The sequence below is a fragment of the Parambassis ranga genome, chromosome 8 (genome assembly GCF_900634625.1).
Source record: "Parambassis ranga chromosome 8, fParRan2.1, whole genome shotgun sequence".
Taxonomy (NCBI): domain Eukaryota; kingdom Metazoa; phylum Chordata; class Actinopteri; family Ambassidae; genus Parambassis; species Parambassis ranga.
Window position 1 is genome coordinate 6,233,241 of NC_041029.1, and position 21,593 is coordinate 6,254,833.

Below are 21,593 nucleotides of genomic sequence, written 5' to 3' on the forward strand. Positions count from 1 at the left end.
GAGCTTATTTCTATAACACACATGGTTTCAATTATAGCATTCCTGCCTCTGCAGAGAAGGAGGGGGTCTCACTTCCTGTGTGCATGACTCCAATGGTCAGGCATGAACAGATGTTTTAATGTATTCATTCATTTGTTTATTCATAGGTGTCACTTCTAGGCAAATGTTTTATTCTCGGCCCTCTGCTCTAAACAAAGCGACATTTGGCAGCCATAACAAAAAATGTGGTCTGCCGACACAGTCTGGAATAGATATGAAGTATTGAACTTTCAGTGGATTTCTCTATACAGATTGATATGTTATACCTACTTGTCCTTTTTACCACCTTAATTCTGCTTCACCATTTTCCAAAGAGCAGACACTGAGAAGCTCAAATGAGTCATTTTTCTGCTCACATTAGCAGGGCCAAAGGATTACACAATCCACTGAACCCCCTTGATCCAGAACAATCCAGTCTGCTGCAGTCTGGTGCTGAATGACCATAAAAAACTGGGGACCTGACATTACACCTGGGTAAATGTGAAGCTTTGTGATTCCCTTCAGGGGATGTTTGGGCACAAGCATCCAGACAATGTTTGTTTTCGCTGCACTCCGGCATGAAGCGGCGGCCGTGAAGACCTGAACATGTGTTTTAAAGAAAACTTCATTCCAGGAAATGTGGCACTTTGTGGAGTAGAAAAACAAAATGAAGCGTCCTCTTTGCATTGGATGTAGTATGGGATATGAAAAATGTGTGTTGCAGGGGAAAATCTGGGTAAAGCCCCTCTGTCTCGCTTCACTTCCACTACTAGGGAGGTTTTATATACTAGGTGGAATGATGCAAAGGAGCCATGATTTGAATACTCTCTGTACTACAAACAGGAAAATAGGTCATATGCATAATGTTGGCGCCGGCTCAGGGAATATGGTTAGACGAACACAGTTTTACCGTCCATTTATGTCATCGCTGGACCTGTCAAACAGAGCGTTCTCACTGAAAGTCGGAATAAGTTCCATTAAAAGCAATTAGATTCCTGAGTCTCTCTGGCACACAGACGCGCTCGGTATGCCCTCTTCCACATAAATGTCAGCTAATGTGTTCATGAGTCATAACTGGAGCCTCTTTGTGGCCCAGATAAGACAATGTGGACATGCAAATGCAGAATTTTAGGTTTTAAAATCACCAAGATATCAGTTCGGTTGGGTGTAGATTCTGTCACAACAAAGGCCGTGAACTCACCCAAAGAAACAGTCTGTGGCTTGAAGCGAGCAGACGAGGGGTCGTCAGAGGGTGCATACCCTCAGGGACGTGCACGTCTGGCAGATTAGGCCAACCATCATGTCTGCGGTTCTCCTGACCGACTTCACGTGACCTGATTGAGCAGTCAAACCGCTTCATATGCTCCAGTCACCACGGCGATGCCCAGAAGGCGATCACCTCCTCCCTCTCAAACTCCTCCTCCATACATTTTTACTCACCCCCACCCCCACCCCCCTCATGTCCCTACCCTCTGTTTCGTTATCTCCCCAAAATCTGTCCCCTCCCAGTGCAATCAGTTGGATCTCTGTAATAGTAAACTCTCAGCTCAAACAATTGGACCCATTCTCTCTCATATCTTGAATGAGCAGTGTTATAATACCGATTGTCAGGTGTACCAGACATTGAAATTTTGCTCAGAAAGAGGATGAATTCTCAGTCTCACACTTTGAATTGTCAGGATCTCTTCTACGCTTTCAAACATGTGGGGTAGTCCAGCTCCTCCTTGACTGCTTGGTCAAGTTCAGGATGCCTGAAGAGGATCAACACATGCAGCCTCATCATGTCTATTCTTGACTTAGGATGACAAAGGACCACTGCACGTGGAAAAACGATGCTAAAGTTCAAGTGTGAGATCCTGCACGCTTAGCATTTAGCAGTGTCATCGTTAACATGCTATCAAGTGTTAGATTGAAGCAGCACAGTGTTTCTGAGAATTAATTAAGAATCTTTGTTTAATTCAACAGGACAGGCTCCATCTTTGTACACGCTTGTACCTATTATCGTGAAAGAGACCAATACCAGGGGGATCTACATGTCCTTCCTGCTGTGGAAAGAAACAGGGTAACTCTTTACTTGATGTCGTGTGTGTGTGTGACAGAGGTCACAGGAAGCAGAATGCGGCAGGATTTCCTCTTTGATTCTCCTCGGTTTAATATCCAGCTCCACATCTCGAGCGCTTACTTTCCTGCCACCATCTGATCGAAGGGCAACGCTGAGTTAATTTTGCGGCTCCAAAGGACACATATGAGTAGAGTCTTTATTTTGGACTCACAAAGGCAGCAGTGTATGCCTGAGAACCTGAACGTAAAGCTGCGACTGAGTCCTCACATGTAAAGTACAATCCTCCCAAGACCTGCTGCACTTACATAACAAGCTGTAAAGGTTATTCCTGTTACAAACAGCTTTACATCCTTTAGCCTCAAACACATTCAGCAAACCCTGCAGCTCATCTGGGGTTCCAGTGATTATTAATAAAAAGATTATATGATCATAGTGCGGTACAACAGCCTGGAGAAGAAACATTAACACGAGATAAAAGCAGCACAAACATAAATCTGTTAATACTGACACATGAAAACAAGCTTTTGAGTCGACACCAGACAGATATATATATATATATATATATATATATATATATATATATATATATATATATATTATAACAGAAAACAAATGTGAATATCTCACCCTCGCTACCGATCTACTGATACAAGTGGTTTCCGGTCCTTGTTTAGAACATTGATGCTAATGTGTTGATGCTGCTAGAAGGAAAATGATCCACAATCATTTTTTATTTTTTTTTTATTTTAGATACTTTAATAATCCCAGAGGGAAATTGCTTAAGTCATCCAATGAGTACACTGGAGGCAGTGTGGGTAAAGTGTCTTGCCCAAGGACACGCAACAATGACTTAGGGAGGAGTTGGGATTGAACCACCAACCTTCTGGTTATTGGACACCCCTGCTCTACCACTGAGCCACTGCTGCCCGAAATCTGTGAGCAGGTTGGAAAATCTACCAAGCAGATGCACAAAGAACAAATGAAACAGCAACACCTCCTATGCTTGTCTGTATGACCTATTTCATTCCCACAACAGCAAATATAAACCTCCCTCCTCCTCCTCCCTTATTCTTTTGCTTCCTCATCTTCTCTTCTCCCACTCCTTTTGATTCAGCTTTTAGGTCATCTTTGTGTTCATTCTGTTTTTCTTCCTGTCCTCGGTCAGCAGCAGGTATTATACATATTACCACCCCACAATGCCAATGCACTTATCAACCAAAACCTCAAACTGACCATGAGAGGTTTAGCATAAATCGCAGTTTAAAGACTAATGCATTCCAGCTAAATCATGCGGATTAATGTTTGATTACATTTAATATCAATAATCCATTCTCTGTACGTCATTTATAACTGTCCATGGCTTCAGTCATGTGCAGTCAGCTTCTTTTTGATCGAATTTAGGAGATTTGTAACATTTTGTTTACGTTTATTTTAAGAAACCGTCAAATCAGACTTGGTTTTTTACCTTTAAAATAACTTTTTAATATATTAAAATTACAATAATGTATTTGTTTAAAGGGATTAACTCCTCACAAAGTATATTGAATCCTAATTTTCCACATATTTCAGAACATGCTGTGTGAAAGTGGGTTGTACATTAAAATACTGCATTGCAGCTGTAATTAAATCATTTTCATTTGCACTATTATCACTCATTCACACTCGGTCAAATAAAACATGTGAACTGCTGCAGATGCCAAAGGCTAAAACTCTGTAATCTTTATTCCACTATACCCGCTTTTATTTCTAAGGGTATAAACGGTGGTTGGCACAAACAGGGTAAAGATAACCCGACTTATCTTTCATCTCTCTCTCTCTCTCTCTGCCAGTCCTCTATGATAACCCTATTAAAATATTTCCTCTGGCAAATCCATGAGAAATAAATCCTCTTTTTTCCAGAAAAAGGGGGAGGTGGCAGAAAGGTTTGTCTGTCACATGGAGGAACACAGTTGCCTTGGCAACCCCTGATAGTGTTTTTTTTTTTTTAGGCTGCAGCCTGGAATCACAGCGACTGGTTAGGATAAGTTGGAGACATTTTACACCAAGTGAGTGTGTCAACAGTTTTAAGCACTTTTTAGGGGCAAGCTATGATTGCATTGCCTTCATTGAGAGTTTAATCAAGCTGATATGAGCCTAAAAAATGATAACATATTGATTATGAGTACACAGATATAAAGCTTTGAGAAGTAATGTGACAGATTACATTACAGCTTCATTACCTCTGTAATTTTCTCCTGTATGCTTCAAATGAGCTGACAGCTCTTAATGAGATAGGGGAGGAAAGGCTGTGCAGTGACAGGCTGCTGCCCCCGTGTGGACAAATGGTGCTATGACATGTCTTCAATGATGTCAAGTTGTCAATAATTTAAAGACATTAAATAGTAACTAAAACATATTGTAGTATGTGTTTCACTTTGGAGTGACGTGTATGCTCAGGTGAAGCTTGCCATGAAGGTCTCCCACTGTGTCTCGCTGTCTGTGTTATTTATTCAGTTATGTTTGTCCAGCTGCAGATGTGAAATGTTTCAGTCAACACGTCGACCGCCTGTCGGTCTGTAGGACTGTTTTCACCTCAGACCTACCACAAATTTGCTGGAAGACTAGTCTGTGTATTGAGCTTAATGACATTATATATAAAAGAAAAAGACCCCTTGGTGACCTTTTCATCGTTATAAAAGTTATATATTACATTGTAAGCTCTGATGAAATTTTTACAACATAGAAGAAGAGTAGAAGGGTCACATTACACACACACACACACACCATCCCCTTGACAATGAGACACCAGCCTGATAGTTGTTCTTTCCTTTATTTTTTTTTCCATTGCTCTCTCCCTCAGTTCTCTGACTTTAAACTCCCCCCACACAGACATACTTCACATATTTTTAAAACACATACTTTAAAACATACTAAAAAATAGATTTTTTTTTGCAGGTAACATTTTCCACTAACACCACCTTTCCAGTGCCACTGATATGCAGAAACACAACAGTGAATGAACATGCAGTGATTCCCACTGACACCGCACTGACTGTAAATTTCAATTTGTAGCAGCTGTACTGTTGTCCTACAATGACCCTCTATGTACCGCTTCATCAGCTGAGCCATTTAAATAAAGTGTCCAAGCCACACAGGGGGGCAAAAACATGCTTGGTTGTGTCATGCGGTGTTATTTACTTTATAAATTAGAGTAAAATGGTACCAGGTGTTTCTATGAGATGTTCAAATTGAGTGCGCAACAAACATACATGTCAGACAATAAGGACGATGTAACAAGTTTCACAGCAACAATAATCCATTTTCTTGTTCATATCCATGTTTCAGTCTTCTTTATTGAATGTGAAAAGTCAAAAATCATCATGGACTGGTCCTGGATCTGCCTCCACCTTCATGTATCCATCTTCTTCCTCCTCCTCGCCTGGTCCTGTTTTCGCAGACGTCTCTGCTGCCATTCCTCCCTGCAAAGGCACTGGGCTTGTGTGACAAGGACCAACGGAAACGACCAGCCGTGGGACCTTTTTGCATCGTCACACAGTTTGCAGAATCATCTTTCCTCTTCCTCCACATCGCTGTGCATGGTGAGCCAGCAGTTTTTTTTGATAGCTGAAACATGGCAGTGCTCATTACACAAGTCCACACAGAGGCATTGAAGTTTCAGTGGATTTCAATGTGGACCTGTAAAGAGATGAAAACTTCAATAAAACTTTAAATCAACAGCAAACATATTTGAAACTGATTTTTTTCCCTCTCAGTTAATTATAATCAATTTTTTAGCAATGTTAAAGTAGTAATTTACTTATTTATTTGAGGCACCAAAGATAAACAGTAGACTTGGGTGGCAAGTAAATAAAATGTCAGCTGATATGTACTCTGTAATTGCATGTGAAGATACATTCTTTATGCTGAAATGCAATGACATTGCTATATCTAATTTACTTTAATACACTAAAAAATAACATTGTTTTTAACTATGGTGTCCAACAGAACTCAGGCTATTTGAAATGGCATCATCATTATGCCAACACAAGCAAATGAAGAAAAACACTGGAAAGGAAAACAAAGATGTTTTTAGGGGGACATCAAAAACTGACGGACCTGGCAGTTACGATCTAACGTTAGTCTTACAAACGGTTTTGACGACATATATTATGGTTTAATGCAAGACAGACAGCACATATTAATGTGGTTCACACAATGGTTCTGAATGAACACAAAGGGCCCCTCCAGCTGTCCGCTTGTTGACATTAGCAAGCAGACAAAACTAGCAACAGTAGCCTAATAGAATTGTTTGAATAATTACCTGCAATCTGACATTAAACATCATCGAGGCAACAAGGTAGATGTAGGGGAACCTTATTCTCAGCCTCCATGCGAGATCAAAAAATATCAACAAAGTCCTCGTCAAGCCTTTAGAAAACACTCCGTAGGTCCGACCAGCGGAGTCCGAAAACCGGAGAACTAAATATGACAGACCCGCCATACAGAAAGGCCGAGTCTGACCTGGAGGCGGTTTTTCTACGATGTTAGCTGGCCTGGCGAGGCGAGAGAAGTGCTGAGTGAGGTGTGACAGTTCATATTCCTATCGCTGGCTGACACCGAGCTCCATTTTTACACGGGATTTGCTGGCAGAGCTGCTCCACCGCGACAGCTCCCACACGGATCTACCAATTCCTGTTCTAGCCTTCTTCTTCTGCTGCGTCTTCTTCGGGGTTTATCGGCAGCTTGTAGCAATATTAGCAATACCGCCACCTACTGGAGAAGGTAGAATGGCAGCCCTATGTTATAAAATACAGTTTTTCTTCAATATATAAACACCTGCAGTTAAACATAATTTGGGAAGATATACAGTAGTATACACATTAAGGGTACGTAAACAAATACAAATAATATGAAGTACATCTTGTCTGAAGTGAGGAAAAATACAGAATATGTATGAATAAGCCCCTGCTGTTGTAGAATTTAGAAAAAAACTTTTCACTTGTAAGTATATATATTACATAGATGGATATGTGCACAGGGCAAGGGAAACCTGCCCCAATACTTCTTTTATTTTAGCATATAGGAAACAGTGGACGTTCTACAGTGTTTGACAAATGAAATTAATGTAGACATAAATAAAAACAAAAACAATAATAATAATATTAATTATAATAAATAAAAGTCAAAATAACCTACTAAAAATAAGTTAGTTATGTATTTGTTTGACCACTTGATTGATTGTCAAACCAGGGATCGTTGACGTCACTTCCTCATTCTGTGTCACACTCTAAATTGTCCGTGCCCGTTGTTTATTTGCTGTTTTTGGGCTATTGTTTGTTTTAATTTGCCGAGTTATTGTGTCGTAATAATTATTTTAATTGTATTAAACTGTGTTTAGAAACCTCAGAAATCGTCAGCAGTTTTTTTTGAGAGATGGTTCAGGTCGCGGAGGTTCCTGTGGGCGTATCAAGTCATTGCACCGGATGCACCATCTGGCTAGCTGCAGTTTTTTTTTTTTTTAACTCAGGGGTGGTGGCCGCCGCTGTTTTGCTTCATAGCTTCCCGATCAGCCAACGAAAGCATGGGAATGTTGAGAGGGAATTTCTGACTAAACTTGTGTTAAAGTGTTCGATAAGTTATTTCAAGTTTCCCCACGGGCTGTTCCACATCACAGGAGCTCAGGTGTAACACTAAAAGGCAGTTAGCGAGACGCTGTTGGGGCGTTTCACCAGCGAGCAAGTCCGGACAAAGGAAAAGAGACTTGAGCTAACGTTAGCTTGCTCCTGGGCTAACTTAGCATTCCTCTAGCTGCGGCGCAATGCAGGCCATAAAGTGTGTTGTTGTCGGAGACGGGTAAGTTCGCTTTATCGAGCTAACTATTAATGTATATCTTCCACCTAGTAATATTTAACGAAGTATAACATTAGCTAAAAGGTTGTCACCAGACTGACTGGGGTTAAAACCTTTTGCCTTTTTTCCCCTCAAACCGGCGAAGTTAGCTAACAGCCCTTAACTACCTGTTCGTTCTAGCGACATTATTAGTTGCTTAACCCTTCTGTGGTAAGAGTTACTGGTTTGCAGCATAGCTAGTATGTAAGTGTTTGGTCAGTCTTGCTGTCATTGCTGTGCAGATCGCTGTGTGATGTGTTATTAGCCTGTTTAAAGTAGATTTGAAAGGTTTGTGTGCTGGTTAAACACTGGTATAGGATTATCGCTTGGTGTGAAACTGAGGTACAGACGTGTAACAATGTGTGGGAGGTAAACACTCATAACTCCTTGTCCTGGGTGTGGTGGACACCACAGCAGCGGAGACATTCACGGGCCTGTGGCTACGTTAAAGGCTTCAATTTCGATTTACCTGTTAATGGGCACAGCTCACACCCCAGGGAACAACGACAGTTTCATATGGTTTAATATGGTGGTTTTTATGTGTGGAGTTTGCTTCACAGCCCAGTCTAAACCACATAAGCTTCCCAGAGTAAGAACTAGGGCTTATTTAGCAATTAAGGCTGAACATTTGTTAATATCATCTTAGTGCTTTTATAATAGGAATTATATTGGACTATCATTACATTTAATGAAGCAACATGTATTTGTTTTAAATGATTTTCATTCATATCCATTAAATATCTCTCTTCTCCCATCCAGAGCGGTGGGTAAGACATGTCTGCTCATCAGCTACACCACCAATGCCTTTCCTGGAGAGTACATCCCCACAGTGTAAGTATCTGCAGTGTGTTTGGAGGAAGATTTAGTTACCAGCAGGAAAGGTTACAATCACCGAAGCTAAGACTCAGGAGCTGTCATGAGGAAAACTTATATCTTATCTGATATTTAAGGCAGCTGAGGAACCTGTGTTGATCTTTATCAGTGTCATTTTGTCACAGACCTGCTCAGCAGTAGTTAATAAATACTATTAATTGTTGATGGTTTGAAGTTGAAGTGAGAGCTGAAGATTGTTTTTATATTAGAAGTAATGATCTATCATTTACATCCGACCACATGGGTGTTGCCTCATTTCCACTTAATCCCTCACGTCAGGTTTGACAACTACTCCGCCAATGTCATGGTGGACGGGAAGCCGGTGAACCTGGGTCTTTGGGATACAGCAGGACAAGAGGATTATGACAGACTCCGCCCACTCTCCTACCCACAGACGGTACAATTTTTTTGAAATTTAAAAATCTAGACACTGCTGCTAATTATTTTACTTGTTTTCTCCTTATGTAACATACTTGGAAAGTTTTGGCAGCAAGAATGGTGAAGGAAGTTGGAAAGGAAGAAAAACAGAACACCTTTGTGAACACAGGGATTGTTTGATAATGTTCAGGAAGTGATTGTTATGGACTCTGATTGCTTTGTTTTCTTTCTGTCTCATCAGGATGTGTTTCTCATCTGCTTTTCACTCGTGAGTCCTGCCTCATTTGAAAACGTCCGTGCCAAGGTGAGTAATGTGTGTGTGAGGAACAGAGAAACAGAAGCTACAAAAGCACCTGCAAGGATCAGTTTCAGGACATCGCTTATGTGTTTGATTATTTCAATGTAATGTGCCTGTGCAGTAAAATTGGCTGATTTTGTCCTGAAGCATCTTAATTTGATGGAAGGTACAGCTGCAGTAACTTTACCAGTCTGTTACCAAAGGTCATTCATTTGTATTTACTTAAGTAACGGTTTGTCTGACAAATGAGCATAATGGCAGCATTATGCCAGTTTTACCCACATTAGATTATAATCTATCAGACACATTGACTTTGTTTATGCAGGCGTATGCAACAATCTCCACACTCGTTCTTTAGAGAGATTGGCCTTAGTTGTGCTGTGAGAAGCAAGAATTTAAACTGAAATGAGCTTTGAGTGATGTAGTGATTATAGATTAATAAAGAAGAAGAAGTGAGAAGAATTCTGAGCCAGAAAAGGTCAAATTAGGACTAAACAGAAGAATAATAATGCCACTATGACCTGTATGTGGTGTATAAACTAGAATAAAGCCTGTTTCGTCTTGTTTACAGCATCAAGATATTTTTAATAATATATTTTTTATTTCTTGACTTTAAGCCTAGTTTCTCAGTGTACTTGTAACACAACAATGCGTGGGGGGGAGCACACATAAGAATAAAGGGTCACATGGTCACTTGTGTACAAAGGGAGTTTCTCCTAGTGATAAACACACAGGAAATGATTATCTGACTCTGCAGTTCCCGTCAGCTCTTTGGAGCAAGTTTTGGTTTCCGGCCCACAAACACTCTTGGATCATCAGACAGTTTTATAGTGTTTTGTTTAACTCATGCCTTGTTTGGTTTTTGTACATATGTCTGCAAATGAAAAGGATCATTGGCTGTAACGCCTCTTCTAAAATGCAACGTTTCACCCCTTTTTGATGCAGTGGTACCCTGAGGTGAGACATCACTGTCCCAACACTCCCATCATCCTCGTGGGCACCAAGCTCGATCTGAGAGATGACAAGGACACTATAGAGAAGCTGAAGGAGAAGAAACTCTCCCCCATTACCTATCCCCAAGGACTGTCCATGGCCAAAGAAATTGGTAACAACTTCACAACGTTTTCTCACACACCATGTACACAATTTCTTTTTGTCCATCCTTGAAATGAACAAGTGTTTCCTCTAAATGCTCAGGTTCTGTCAAGTACCTGGAGTGCTCAGCCCTGACTCAGCGTGGCCTTAAAACTGTGTTTGATGAGGCCATCCGGGCGGTGCTTTGCCCTCCACCCGCCAAGAAGAAGAGGAAGAAGTGCAGTCTCCTCTAAGACGCCCTCCACTGGAACGGCTGCAGGGGGAACATGACGGCTAGTGGTGAGGGTGGCTAAAGACAGGAGAAAACACACCAGTATACAACAGAAAAAAAACACAACATACTTCAGATTCTGTCCTTCCATAAGTGTAGCCACAACAGCTATCATTTCCATAAAAAAATCAACATAGACTCAGATTTAGGTGAAGCTTTTTGGACCGTACTAGACACTAGTTCTTTCCTAACAATGTATACTGTTGAGACAAGACTTTGAATTTCTTGAGGCCTTCTAAAATGGATTGGATGTTTGTAAAAAAAAAAAATGGACCGTGGAATGTCTTCAATTTCTTCTTCCACTGGTTGTCCACCTTTTTTTGTTTACAGTCTCGGTTGTTTTGTTTTGAGTGGAAGAAATATTGCCAAATACCTTCTGCACACACATGCTGTATTTTAGCTAAAAAGAAAACCTTTTGTTTTGTCCTCGTTTCAAACCTTCAAATTACTGCTGTGACCTGCGGCTCCACATTCAGTAGCATTTCCAAGTTCACTTCTCTTTGTGAAGGCAGTTGTGTTACGGCACTGTCAACACAGGGCTTGAAGATACCACCTGTGAAAGTTCTTATTGCCTCAAATCTGTGTACCATAACCACTTTGCAAGTAGTTGGTATACAAGCCTCGTAGGATTCATCTTCATTCAGACTGGGTAAAGGTCTGCTAACACCAACAGTGCTATTAATCCCTGGAAAAAATGGAAGTGATCCAAGTATTTTACACATTTTGGCTCCAATTGGATGATTGTATGGTGATTTTCTTTCCTCTTGACAATAATTCCTTAGAAGTGTCTCAACTGTGTAGCTGCCCAGGAGCGTGAAGCTGAAAACACGGTTAGTTATCGGATTAGAAATGTTCAGGTATTTCGGTGATGGGGAACAAAGAGCAGGTCGAATGCTCTGCGGGCATTTATCAGAAACCTTTTGTGCAGCACATTTGATTTTTTTTTTTATTAGCATCACTACTGGCTAAGCAATGTCACTAAGAAGAGCATCTATGCCTGCTAATAACAGTAACAAAGCTACTGTCGGTTATGGTGTAGTATACAGTGTACTCATCTTTTTGTTATAATCATGTGATGTGACTATTTTGTATCTTCACAGAAGTTACACTCACTCACTGTATTGTTAAACTAACACTATGAATATCCTTTGTTTATTACCTCTACAGTTAACGCTACCTTAATCTCCCTACAAGCCTAGCTTTTGTAATTAATGCTGACAGCATGTATGTGCATCATATACTGAAAACTAAGATTAGAATTGCTACAGTTATATTTTTGCCTATTTACATAATGTATTTGAACTACTAGATCAGGGGGTAAGTACATGTTGCTCATCGGTATTGTATTCAGACATCAAGCTGTGCTTTAATTCAAGCCAATGTTGTGACTCTTTTAGTTTTATGGATAAAAAGCTATTGTCACATTTTGAAAAAGCCAATAAATTCCTGTAAAACATTCTTTTTCTGTGACCCTTTTTACCTTGATTCAACACAAAAACAATGGAAAACATTTAAAAAAATGCTACAGCCTGATGTCACAGAAGGACATAGACCAGGGGCCTCAAACTCAACTTACCTGGGGAGCCGCTGTAAAGTCTGGGTGAGGCTCAAGTATTCCACAAAAAAGGGTTTCAAATACTCCAAAAAAAGTACAACTGGTCCCATGTTCTCAATCTTTATTAATAACTGGTCAGAACATGAGCAGTTCTTCAGAACATAGAACCTCAGAACCTCTTAGTTAATCACGTTCCATCCACGTGACCAAGTTGGCTAACTTGTCAACAAACACCACCAGAAGCGTCACGTGCCTGAGCTATGGCAGCTCATAAGTTATAAAACGATATAAAACGCACAGGGCGAGCCTCAGCACATGAGTGTGTGTGAGGAAGATGTACAGGCCGCACTAACACTAAACTTTGATGTCAAGTGGGGGGCCACAAGTTTTTGGGACCCCTGACATAGACCGTCTTTAGTCTGCTCTGTATACGAGTGTAAACATGAAGCAACGCTGACAGTTCCTGTGTGAGGACTAGCGGTTTGGGTCTGGAGGCAAAGCCTCAGCATTTGCATTTTAAACGGTGACTTTTTGCAAATGACATTCATACCTACACAACCATTTTGATTTGGCTACAACTCACAAAGGAGCTTTTTTTTACACTAAGTGATAAAAATAACGTAGTTTTAAAGAATGAAGAAGTTTCAGCTTATTCTCTGATGGGTTTCTTTTGTAGTTGTTCACCCCAATGATTTAACATTTACATCTAACTGCAATTTCAACAGTGGAATTCAGCCCTCTTACCCCTCAGTTTACCTTAAATGAGGATGATACAGTCCTACCTGCACACAAAACAGCGTATTTTACATCCTTGATGAATGACCTCATGCTGCACTCTGTATTTTCTGTAGAACAGCTCATGCTTATTTACAACTTCCTGTCATTGTTGAAACCAATTAACTAAATGTCAGTTAAACTGATATTTCATTTCTGTAAACAGCCTTGTAAAAAAGCAGATCATTTTAAGCTGCAACCATGGACAGATTCAAAAATCCTTTTTTTAAAATGAATTCGACCACAGGCCTCTCTCATATTTAAGAAAAAAAAAGACCATTTCGTATTTTTATTACAAGATAAACCAAAACCTGACAAGGTCATCTCAACAAAATTCGTCATTTTGTGATACATATGGCACAGACTATAGCAGAAATCTTAAATTAAGTCAGTCTTTATACATTCTTATGTAGTAGCCACTCAGGAATCCACAAATCGTAACAATGTCCCTGAAGTTGTCGGTATGCTAGAAAGAAAAGGAAGAGTAGCAATCATTTCTCTGTTGACACAGTTTCAGATTTCATGGCATGCATTCAAATATTTACCTCTCTACCAGCTCTGCACCAACGATGTCATGGATGTGGTATTTCATGTGGAATTTTACTTGTGAAGTCGTCCGCCTCTCCTCTATCTCTGCCTTTAAGACTTCGCTATATTTGGACTTCTTCACCATGCCGAGCACGGCTTTACGGCCTAACAGGAACACAGGAGGCAGGAGAAACCAGCAGTCGCGGTTTAAACACAAATGAAAGTAATCGGTGTGACGTTCACATGTTCAACACCAACCTTGTACAAAGTATTTGGTGAATTTGCCAGAGTTGGGAATAGACAGCCACCAGCTGCCTGCGTCCCTCACAGTCAGGACCCCTGACTTCACCAGCTGCCTAAAGGTGAGAAAGTAACATCTGAAAATGTCTACAGGCAAGTTTGAGGTTTCCTGACACACCAATAACATTCACTTGAACATGCATGATGTGGTTTCTTTCATACGTTATCTCAGAGTCTGTGAAGAGAAACTCTTTGAGCATCTTGTCCTTGCTGAAGCTCAGATCCGTGCACGAGGACACCACTCTCTCAATGAATTTTTCCACCGTTGCACTTGTGTCTTTGCCTTCCTGTCCTGCCAGCACCTTAGCCTTGTAGTCAGAGGTGAAAACCAGCCCAAAAGCTTCAGTATCAAATCCAAGCTGGAACATCAGCACCTCTCCTCCTTCACGCAGTTTATTCTGTGTAAAATAAGAAAGGCAATGGGCTGTATTTTCCCTTTCACTCCATAGAATCTCTAAGCCAATCGTGTTAATAAAAAAGTTCATCTCACCACTTCCTTGTCCACCAGTGTCTTGTCATTGTGTATGCTGTACAGCTGGTGCTTTAGAACAATCTGAGGCAAGGCGTCATTGAATAGCTTTCTGGGAAATAGTGTCATGAGGTACTCCAAGGAAGATTTAATATCAGCTGGGCCTTTTAGGTGAAAAAAAAATGATAGCGTGTGTTAATTATTACATCCTTTAATGAGTTCTTTTTTTTAACCAAACGTTTAAGGAGATACACCTACCATCATCAGAGACAGCTCCAAACTTTTCTGTCCCATTTCTTTTTCTCTTCACTTTGAAAGTGTCTGAAATTAGCGCACGCTTCCTGTTCATACCTGCCAGGCAAATGACAGGTTAAAAAAAACTTTTGTGGAACCAAAGTTAAAGTTAAAGTTCTGAACAATAACAACAAACAGACTGTCTGTATGGACATTGGTTCTACCCCCCGGTTCGAACACGTAAAGCTACCTATTAGCCTAGCTAACGCAACTAGCTAAAGATAGTTGACATTCAATTTTTGACCAAAGTATATGAAACCCTCACCTGGTAGTTAAAGGTGATATAAATAACTTTGCACATTGCTTTAGACCCGTTTCCATCCAGCGCAACACCATCTGTGCTCATCCAACACCCGTAGTCTTTGAACGGTTTTGTTTAGCGGAAGTGACGCAGCTACCGTCAAACGTGATTGGATAAGAAACTACACCCGGAAGTAGTTTGTTTTCGTTATGTGTAGCTTCTCCGCTAATGAAACAGACACATTTATGTGTTTTAATGCACTTATCCGTATGTTTGTGTTTGTTTTTTTAGTAAAGATGCAACATTTTTTAAAACAGTAAACGTTAACATCAGCAGATTATTTTAGTCGAAATATTAACAGCTTCTCTGACTGTTCGTGTTCAGGTAACATTTGTTTTATTTACTTCTAGCTTTTATCTGTAAAAAACAAAAAATTGTAATGACACGTACATGACAAGTAAACAATGATTGTGATTATTGGTGAAACAGAATCGTAATGAAATAGATAAACTACCCAAAAGCTACGTTTTTATGCAGCAAAAGACTAAAAAAAGAACAGTCTCAGGCTAGACAGTTGTATCTGTCTGTACCTACAAACAGTAGTGGACACATTGTTGCTATATATCCCACTTAAAAGAATTAAAACAGTTTGATGGCAGAAATGTTGTCACTGCCTCTCAGTGACAGTCTCAGTAATCAGTTTATTTCATTGATTTTGGTTTCATCCAGTAGGAATGGAGGGCCACAGATCCCGAAGTCCCAACTCCAGCTACCACAACCGCCACTCAGCATACAAAAGAGAGCGAGACGACAATGGAAAAAATCACTGTGAGAATAAACGCTTTAGACCAAACAGCCGCCAACACCAGTATCGCCCTGGTTCACCTCCAGGGCAAACTCAGCTGAGCTCTCGGACTTTGAGCACCAGAAGGGAGCTTTATGAAAGAGACTTTCCTTTATACAAACAGCCTGTTGAAATTGGATGTTTTTCTCTCGACTCTGAGCGCAGATTTTTCAATGACAGCAGGCAGTTAAGATACTATGTGGAGCCTGACAGAAATCCCAATTTTGACCTGAGGGATGGATACAAGGAGCGCTTTAAAAAGAGGGATGACGGTGTGAAGGAGAAGCTGGACCACATTCTTAGGTGGATCGTAGCCAATAAGTCAAAGCTGAACTCAAGGACGGCCTCGGCATGGTAAATTCCATGTTTTTCATTAGGTCCAGATCACCACACAACATGTGTCTTATCCACCCACATTTCACAACAACTGACTTTCCTTTGATCAAGCTCTGTTCTTCTTAGTGCGTTAGATGCCGACTTTGTGACTTGGCGTGGCCATCTGACCAAGCTGCTGACCACTCCTTATGAGACCAAAGAGGGCTGGTTGCTAGCTGTCACCAGATTCAGGGGCACACTTTACATGAGTGAGGTGGAAACAGAAACTTCTCGCAGAGAACGGGAGAATCGGACTGACAGGCATGAAGAGATGATGTACTGGGGATACAAGTTTGAGCAATACACATGTGCAGGTATGTCTCAGCTACAATATTCTACAAATGTACCTGACAATAAAACCCTTAGTCAGCTTAAAAGATAACTATAGTCTTTGTGTATCCCTGTAGATACTGTCCACAGTGTACCTGACCCTGGTGGAGTGGTAAACACTAACGAAGCCTTCTGCACTGTGGTGCAAACCCGGCTCGCTGATCACAAACTTCTGTTCTCTGGTGAGGTGGACTGTCGGGATAAAGATCCCAATGCTCCAGCTCCACCTGGCTGTTATGTTGAGCTAAAGACCTCTGCAGAGATCTGCACGCCCAAGCAGCGAAGCAACTTTCACAGGTACAGAAGTCAGTCAATCAACATTGTTGATGCAAAATGATTCATGGAGATTAAGGATTTTTTTCATGCTGGTGGTCTTCAAGGTTCAAACTTCTTAAGTGGTGGGCTCAGTCTTTTCTCCCCGGAGTTCCGCGTGTTGTGGCAGGTTTCCGAGATCATGAAGGAGTGGTTGTCTCCATGGAGACTTTCCAGATCTCAAAGATTTCACATCTCATCAAGGTACTGAGATGTACGGCTGCTAATCAAAGACCAGTACTCTCATAAGAATAAAATATGTGCACTTCTTCAGTGTTCTCTGTCTTCTCAACAGAATGAATACAACTGCTGGAAGCCGACAGTGTGTATGAACTTTTGCTGCGATTTCCTGTCGTTTGTGAAGCGTGTAGTTACTGAAGACAGTAAAAGGTGAGCTGTTTATTTTCTTATGTTTACTTATTTTCAATTGTTAATCATTATTTCAATTTCAGTGTGGTGTACCTGTTCTCATGGGAGCCTCGGAGAGATGTGACCTACTCTGTCTACAGGGACTCGCAGTATTCCTTCCTGCCTGACTGGTTTGTCGAGGAAATGAGCAGTCAAGACTCCCATCAGTCCTGATTTCAGTGAGACTGTAGACCTAAAACAGACATGTGTGTTTACAACGTGTATTGTCACTGCTTGCTACTCTATGCTCTGGATAGATTTCAACATGAAGTCATTTTTGTAATAAAAACACTCATTACAATTTCTCAAATTTTTATTTTCCCCTGGTTATAACAGTAATTTAAACCCCAAAACAATGTTTTAAAAAAAAAACCTGAATGTTAAAATTTATGTAAATAAATCAAGTTGATATCAAACAGGAATTAAATCAAACAAGTATTTTTATGTAAACATGTTGATTGTGAGAAAAAAACACCGTAATGGAAAAAAGGTTAAGACAGTAATTAATATGTAGGTGAAGTTTGTTTAATGTGTCACCACCGTGGCTGCTTCATATCTATGACACATTCACTGAAGTCCCTGTTTAAACTACCTACAAGATATAAATAATGGAAGACAGGCGTGTGACACAATGTGCATAAACTGACCATTGCAATAGTTAAGACATCAGTGCATCAAGTGTGTAAATCAACATTACATAACTTCTGTTAATCCATTTGTACATTTTTTGCATGATATACAATAAGAGGCACTTTACACCTACTGCAGTATTTCAAGTAATGTACTGTCAAGCTTTTTCAAAGTAGGGTGGTTAAAACTTATATTGAATTACTTTTATATTTTAATGGCTGGATAAACAGGTCCAGAATGGACACACAATTACATAAATACAATTTTTTCTTCTCTAAAGTCAGCACATTAAAAAAGTGAAAATTTCATGAGGTTCCTGTATCTATGTGTGCATCTAATGGAGTTCAATTCACAGTTAAAAGTGAAGAATGGTCCAGTGGCTTAGATTAAGGTCACAAGTGAACTGTCCTTGTGTTGGATTCAATGCATCTATGTGTAAGAAGTTTAATAACCTTCAAATCGTGGCCTTATCATTAGCTTAGAAGGAGCCCTTCATGTTGTATCTACACAGAGGGAGGACGTCCTCAACTGGATGCCATTATTAAACCCTACAGCGCGGTAATTTAGGTCAACAACGTGGTCTCATTAACTGCTGCAAACGTCTGACGGTACAGTTTGACTCAGTGGCGTACAGTTAAAATATCACAGCAGTCAGCCTAGCACAAGGCTTGGAAACTACTCAACTTTTAGTAGCACGAGGAGGAGTAATAAACTGCAGGTGTTGGTTGTCAGATCTGAGAGAGCCAAGCTATACATTTCCCACATTTCCAGTCTTGGTAACATCTTCATTAGCATCCATGACAGTTAAATATGAGAGCAGAGAATAAATATATTTACCAAAATGTCAAACTTTGAGACATAATGCAGTTTGCCCAAGTTTTGCCCAATTTTTAAAGAAAAATCAGACTCTGTATTTAACAGAGAGATAGAATTTCTAGTGTTCAGGTTGTGAGTGACAAAATACTACAAGTATTAAACCATCTGTGTGTGTTTGTTTTTTCTTGGAGAGTGTGAGAATCTGTCAAAAGACCAATCCCATCTCTCACTACAGTGTGTCAAAACCACTGGCCCACTGAGACCGACAACTGCACTGCTGCAGTACCATAAGGTGTTTTCAGTGCTTCAGTTGTTTGTTCAGGCCCATGACTTTAAAGGTGGCAGCAGTGATCTTCTCATACACGACAAACATGAGGGCAGCTGTCAGTACTGTCTGCAGCAGCTTGGCCTCCAGGCCTTTGTACAAACCAAGCACGCCGTACCTCCTGGAATGAAGAGCACAGATGTTAATAAATCAACTATCAACCAAGTCTGTGTGCGTGTGTGTTACTCACTTGATTCTGTCCATAAGCAGGGAGAAAATGTTTGAAAGGCTCCCGATCACACCACCCTTGTCGTCACCTTTATACTGGCCGAACTGGTGAAAGAGAATGCAGGAGTTTATACAACACAAATTCCAGAAGACATTCTGCTCCCTCTAAACATACACAGATGGCCAACCTATAAAAAAGGACAAATTTGTTTTTACACAGATGTGCTGAAGAACAAAAATATTACATATATTCGTTACTGATACTTCTGTTGAGGTTTGATAGAGCGGTAATTACCCTGAAGATGGCCTGAACTGTCTGAAGAGGATATGTTGCAGTGGTTGCGATGGCCTTTGCAATGGCTCCGATGACAAAGATCTCTGCTGACCTTATCTGTGATAGGAGATGAACATTTTATTTTGACAAGGTTGTCAAATTAACTTTGTTATCGTACAGTGACATCCTTGTGTCCTCACACCTTCCTCCCTCCTTTGCCAGCCTTCCTCTTCATAGCCTCATAAAACATGAACTGCACAGCTGGGTTCAGGACAAGGATGAGAGAGGCCAGAGTGCCGTTCCACAGAGTAGCCACTCCCTCGTTGGCTATGATCTGCGAGAATGCATCTACAAACCCAAACACAGCAGAGTTTAAAGGTTAAGACTCTAGAGTGTCAAGAGAAACTATAATGCAGACCTATTCAGGACCACATACCAAAGATGCCGCTGTAGTGGGTCTGATGGAGATCTTCGTTTCTGAACTTTGCTCCCTGCAGCTTCAGTCGGGTGTTGACCACCCACATGGGAGTGGTTATGATCACATTCACCACACCTGCATGAACACCTGACTTTTTTAGCTTTTGAACCAGACCATCAGGAAACATTGGTTTAGAATTTAGTCCATTTACCTGACACAATCCCCATCAGCAGGTCTCTACCGGGTCTGGACCTGCCTGGACCCGATGCTGCCATCTTTTTCAATGTGTTGAAGGTGTAGAAGTAGACAAAGTTGGAGCAGCACAGGCTGGAAATCACCGGGAACCAGCCTCTGTACAGAGACTGACTGGGAGAAGTGGTAGAATAAGAATGATCAGGCTTCTGGTCACATCATTTTTTTGGAGTCCCCTGGAAACATTTTGCAAGCTCTACTTGCAACATTGTTTGTGTTGTCATTCCAATAAAACTATACTCACAGGCCTTCTTCCTTTGCTATCTCAGCCAGAATGATCGGGGTAGATTTAGACTTTCGTTTCTCATCCACTGAAAAACAAACACAGTAGCAAGTAGGTGAAGATGAAGAGCAACCCCAGGTTTTACATCCAGGGAAGAAGGGAGTACATGTGTGCAGAGTATCAAAGCAAGAGCAAAGAAGCAATGGAGCCCTGAAGGCTTCATCATCTCTGACCCATCACTTTTCTCCTCCAACCCACCCTGCAGTCTGCTTTTGGCCGTGTCCAAAGGGAAGAAGACGGTCATAGCTGTCACACTCCCCTGAAATATGAAACATAACCATCAACAATGGCACACACAGGAGATAAGTCATTTAAAGGCGAACACACACACACACGCTTGTAAAATATTGTGTTACTATTCTTGATCTCTCTCACCATTGCACCTGCCACAGCGTGAACCAACGTCTCGTAAGACAGAAGGCCGATAGCCGAGCCTGCTTTGTCGGACATTTCTGCAGGTGGTTCCGGTCTAACACCGCACGGACTGACTCAAAGCCGGCAAATACGCAAAGAAAATAGCTAGCGAGTAATCGGTCCGGCTTTGTGTGCAGCGTAAATGTTTGGGAATCATTCACAATAAGTACATCATGTGCTAAAAAGTCCAAACACGACCAGAAAGGGAAAAGCAAACAAGCTGCCGGGCGATGTTACTTCCCGAACTCGATTGATTGGTCGGTGTGGTTGACAGCTTCTTCTTCTTCTCCTGCTGCTTATACGGCAGACCGGATGTGCTGCAGCACATTGCTGCCCCTCACAGGACGGCATTTAAATTGCAGTTAATTCAGATATAAATAATCAGATTATTCCTATATATATATATATATATATATATATATATATAGAGTCCTTTTTTCTTTTTCATGCTGTCAACATTACTGTCAAAAACCGAGCAGCAGGCATGGCTATAGAAAAACCACCATCTATAGATATTTAGCAATATTGTTTTAGTGTGTATTAAATCTCAAATTTTGAAGCAGTTATTATACTAATAAATACGACTTCTTCTTTTTCTTAGTACTGTGATCTGTATGTTGTGTGAGATAATGGTACAGCTGGCTGCAGTGAACTGGACTTTGCTTTTGTTTTATGGCTCTGACCGAGCTGCTGATATGTTGACGCCCAGTGATCACTTTG

The 21,593-nt window shown here is 40.8% G+C and overlaps 5 protein-coding genes across 6 annotated transcripts; 2 read left to right on the plus strand and 3 right to left on the minus strand.

The window, feature by feature from the left end:
- Positions 1 to 4,870: 4,870 nt before the first annotated feature.
- smim10l3 (small integral membrane protein 10 like 3) lies at positions 4,871 to 6,772 on the minus strand. The gene is made up of 2 exons (XM_028412433.1): positions 6,381 to 6,772; positions 4,871 to 5,755 (listed from the first exon to the last, which is right to left on the minus strand). The coding sequence occupies exons 1-2, from the start codon at positions 6,558 to 6,560 to the stop codon at positions 5,735 to 5,737; spliced, it is 201 nt and encodes a 66-aa protein (XP_028268234.1). The 5' UTR covers positions 6,561 to 6,772; the 3' UTR covers positions 4,871 to 5,734.
- Positions 6,773 to 7,573: 801 nt separating this feature from the next.
- On the plus strand, positions 7,574 to 12,319 carry rac1b (Rac family small GTPase 1b). Its single transcript, XM_028411402.1, has 6 exons — positions 7,574 to 7,912; positions 8,708 to 8,779; positions 9,101 to 9,218; positions 9,441 to 9,503; positions 10,443 to 10,602; positions 10,695 to 12,319. The coding sequence occupies exons 1-6, from the start codon at positions 7,878 to 7,880 to the stop codon at positions 10,823 to 10,825; spliced, it is 579 nt and encodes a 192-aa protein (XP_028267203.1). The 5' UTR covers positions 7,574 to 7,877; the 3' UTR covers positions 10,826 to 12,319.
- A 1,132-nt stretch (positions 12,320 to 13,451) lies between these two features.
- On the minus strand, positions 13,452 to 15,160 carry LOC114440208 (serine/threonine-protein kinase 19-like). Its single transcript, XM_028412536.1, has 7 exons — positions 15,049 to 15,160; positions 14,748 to 14,840; positions 14,511 to 14,653; positions 14,183 to 14,418; positions 13,979 to 14,076; positions 13,738 to 13,885; positions 13,452 to 13,658 (listed from the first exon to the last, which is right to left on the minus strand). The coding sequence occupies exons 2-7, from the start codon at positions 14,836 to 14,838 to the stop codon at positions 13,613 to 13,615; spliced, it is 762 nt and encodes a 253-aa protein (XP_028268337.1). The 5' UTR covers positions 14,839 to 14,840; positions 15,049 to 15,160; the 3' UTR covers positions 13,452 to 13,612.
- A 50-nt stretch (positions 15,161 to 15,210) lies between these two features.
- Positions 15,211 to 17,594, plus strand: dxo (decapping exoribonuclease). Of its 2 annotated transcripts, none has more exons than XM_028412650.1 (7): positions 15,211 to 15,408; positions 15,754 to 16,222; positions 16,331 to 16,557; positions 16,651 to 16,870; positions 16,954 to 17,089; positions 17,181 to 17,275; positions 17,338 to 17,594. In XM_028412650.1, exons 2-7 carry the CDS (start codon positions 15,759 to 15,761, stop codon positions 17,465 to 17,467), a joined length of 1,272 nt encoding a protein of 423 aa, XP_028268451.1. In that variant the 5' UTR covers positions 15,211 to 15,408; positions 15,754 to 15,758; the 3' UTR covers positions 17,468 to 17,594. The 2 variants fall into 2 exon arrangements, with proteins under 2 accessions (XP_028268451.1, XP_028268450.1); XM_028412649.1 differs by having other exon boundaries at positions 15,757 to 16,222.
- slc25a17l (solute carrier family 25 member 17-like) lies at positions 17,589 to 21,143 on the minus strand. The gene is made up of 9 exons (XM_028412651.1): positions 20,835 to 21,143; positions 20,658 to 20,718; positions 20,421 to 20,487; positions 20,136 to 20,290; positions 19,943 to 20,059; positions 19,709 to 19,854; positions 19,528 to 19,623; positions 19,255 to 19,337; positions 17,589 to 19,185 (listed from the first exon to the last, which is right to left on the minus strand). Exons 1-9 carry the CDS (start codon positions 20,907 to 20,909, stop codon positions 19,038 to 19,040), a joined length of 948 nt encoding a protein of 315 aa, XP_028268452.1. The 5' UTR covers positions 20,910 to 21,143; the 3' UTR covers positions 17,589 to 19,037.
- Between the last annotated feature and the right edge of the window lie 450 nt (positions 21,144 to 21,593).

Excerpts from the sequence above, each read along its gene's own strand:
- LOC114440208 (XM_028412536.1), bottom strand. The coding sequence starts at position 14,838 with ATGAACAGGAAGCGTGCGCTAATTTCAGACACTTTCAAAGTGAAGAGA. Across the intron at positions 14,654-14,747 it reads TGGAGCTGTCTCTGATGATG|GCCCAGCTGATATTAAATCT; the intron begins GTAGGTGTATCT and ends TTCACCTAAAAG. Across the intron at positions 14,419-14,510 it reads CACTGGTGGACAAGGAAGTG|AATAAACTGCGTGAAGGAGG; the intron begins GTGAGATGAACT and ends TATTTTACACAG.
- slc25a17l (XM_028412651.1), bottom strand. The coding sequence starts at position 20,909 with ATGTCCGACAAAGCAGGCTCGGCTATCGGCCTTCTGTCTTACGAGACG. Across the intron at positions 19,855-19,942 it reads CCACTACAGCGGCATCTTTG|ATGCATTCTCGCAGATCATA; the intron begins GTATGTGGTCCT and ends TTGGGTTTGTAG. Across the intron at positions 19,338-19,527 it reads CAGTTCAGGCCATCTTCAGG|TTCGGCCAGTATAAAGGTGA; the intron begins GTAATTACCGCT and ends CTCTTTCACCAG.
- rac1b (XM_028411402.1), top strand. The coding sequence starts at position 7,878 with ATGCAGGCCATAAAGTGTGTTGTTGTCGGAGACGG. Across the intron at positions 9,219-9,440 it reads CACTCTCCTACCCACAGACG|GATGTGTTTCTCATCTGCTT; the intron begins GTACAATTTTTT and ends CTGTCTCATCAG. Across the intron at positions 10,603-10,694 it reads GTCCATGGCCAAAGAAATTG|GTTCTGTCAAGTACCTGGAG; the intron begins GTAACAACTTCA and ends CTAAATGCTCAG.
- dxo (XM_028412650.1), top strand. The coding sequence starts at position 15,759 with ATGGAGGGCCACAGATCCCGAAGTCCCAACTCCAGCTACCACAACCGC. Across the intron at positions 16,558-16,650 it reads TGAGCAATACACATGTGCAG|ATACTGTCCACAGTGTACCT; the intron begins GTATGTCTCAGC and ends GTATCCCTGTAG. Across the intron at positions 17,276-17,337 it reads GTTACTGAAGACAGTAAAAG|TGTGGTGTACCTGTTCTCAT; the intron begins GTGAGCTGTTTA and ends TTTCAATTTCAG.
- smim10l3 (XM_028412433.1), bottom strand. The coding sequence starts at position 6,560 with ATGGCGGGTCTGTCATATTTAGTTCTCCGGTTTTCGGACTCCGCTGGT. Across the intron at positions 5,756-6,380 it reads TGTTTAATGTCAGATTGCAG|GTCCACATTGAAATCCACTG; the intron begins GTAATTATTCAA and ends ATCTCTTTACAG.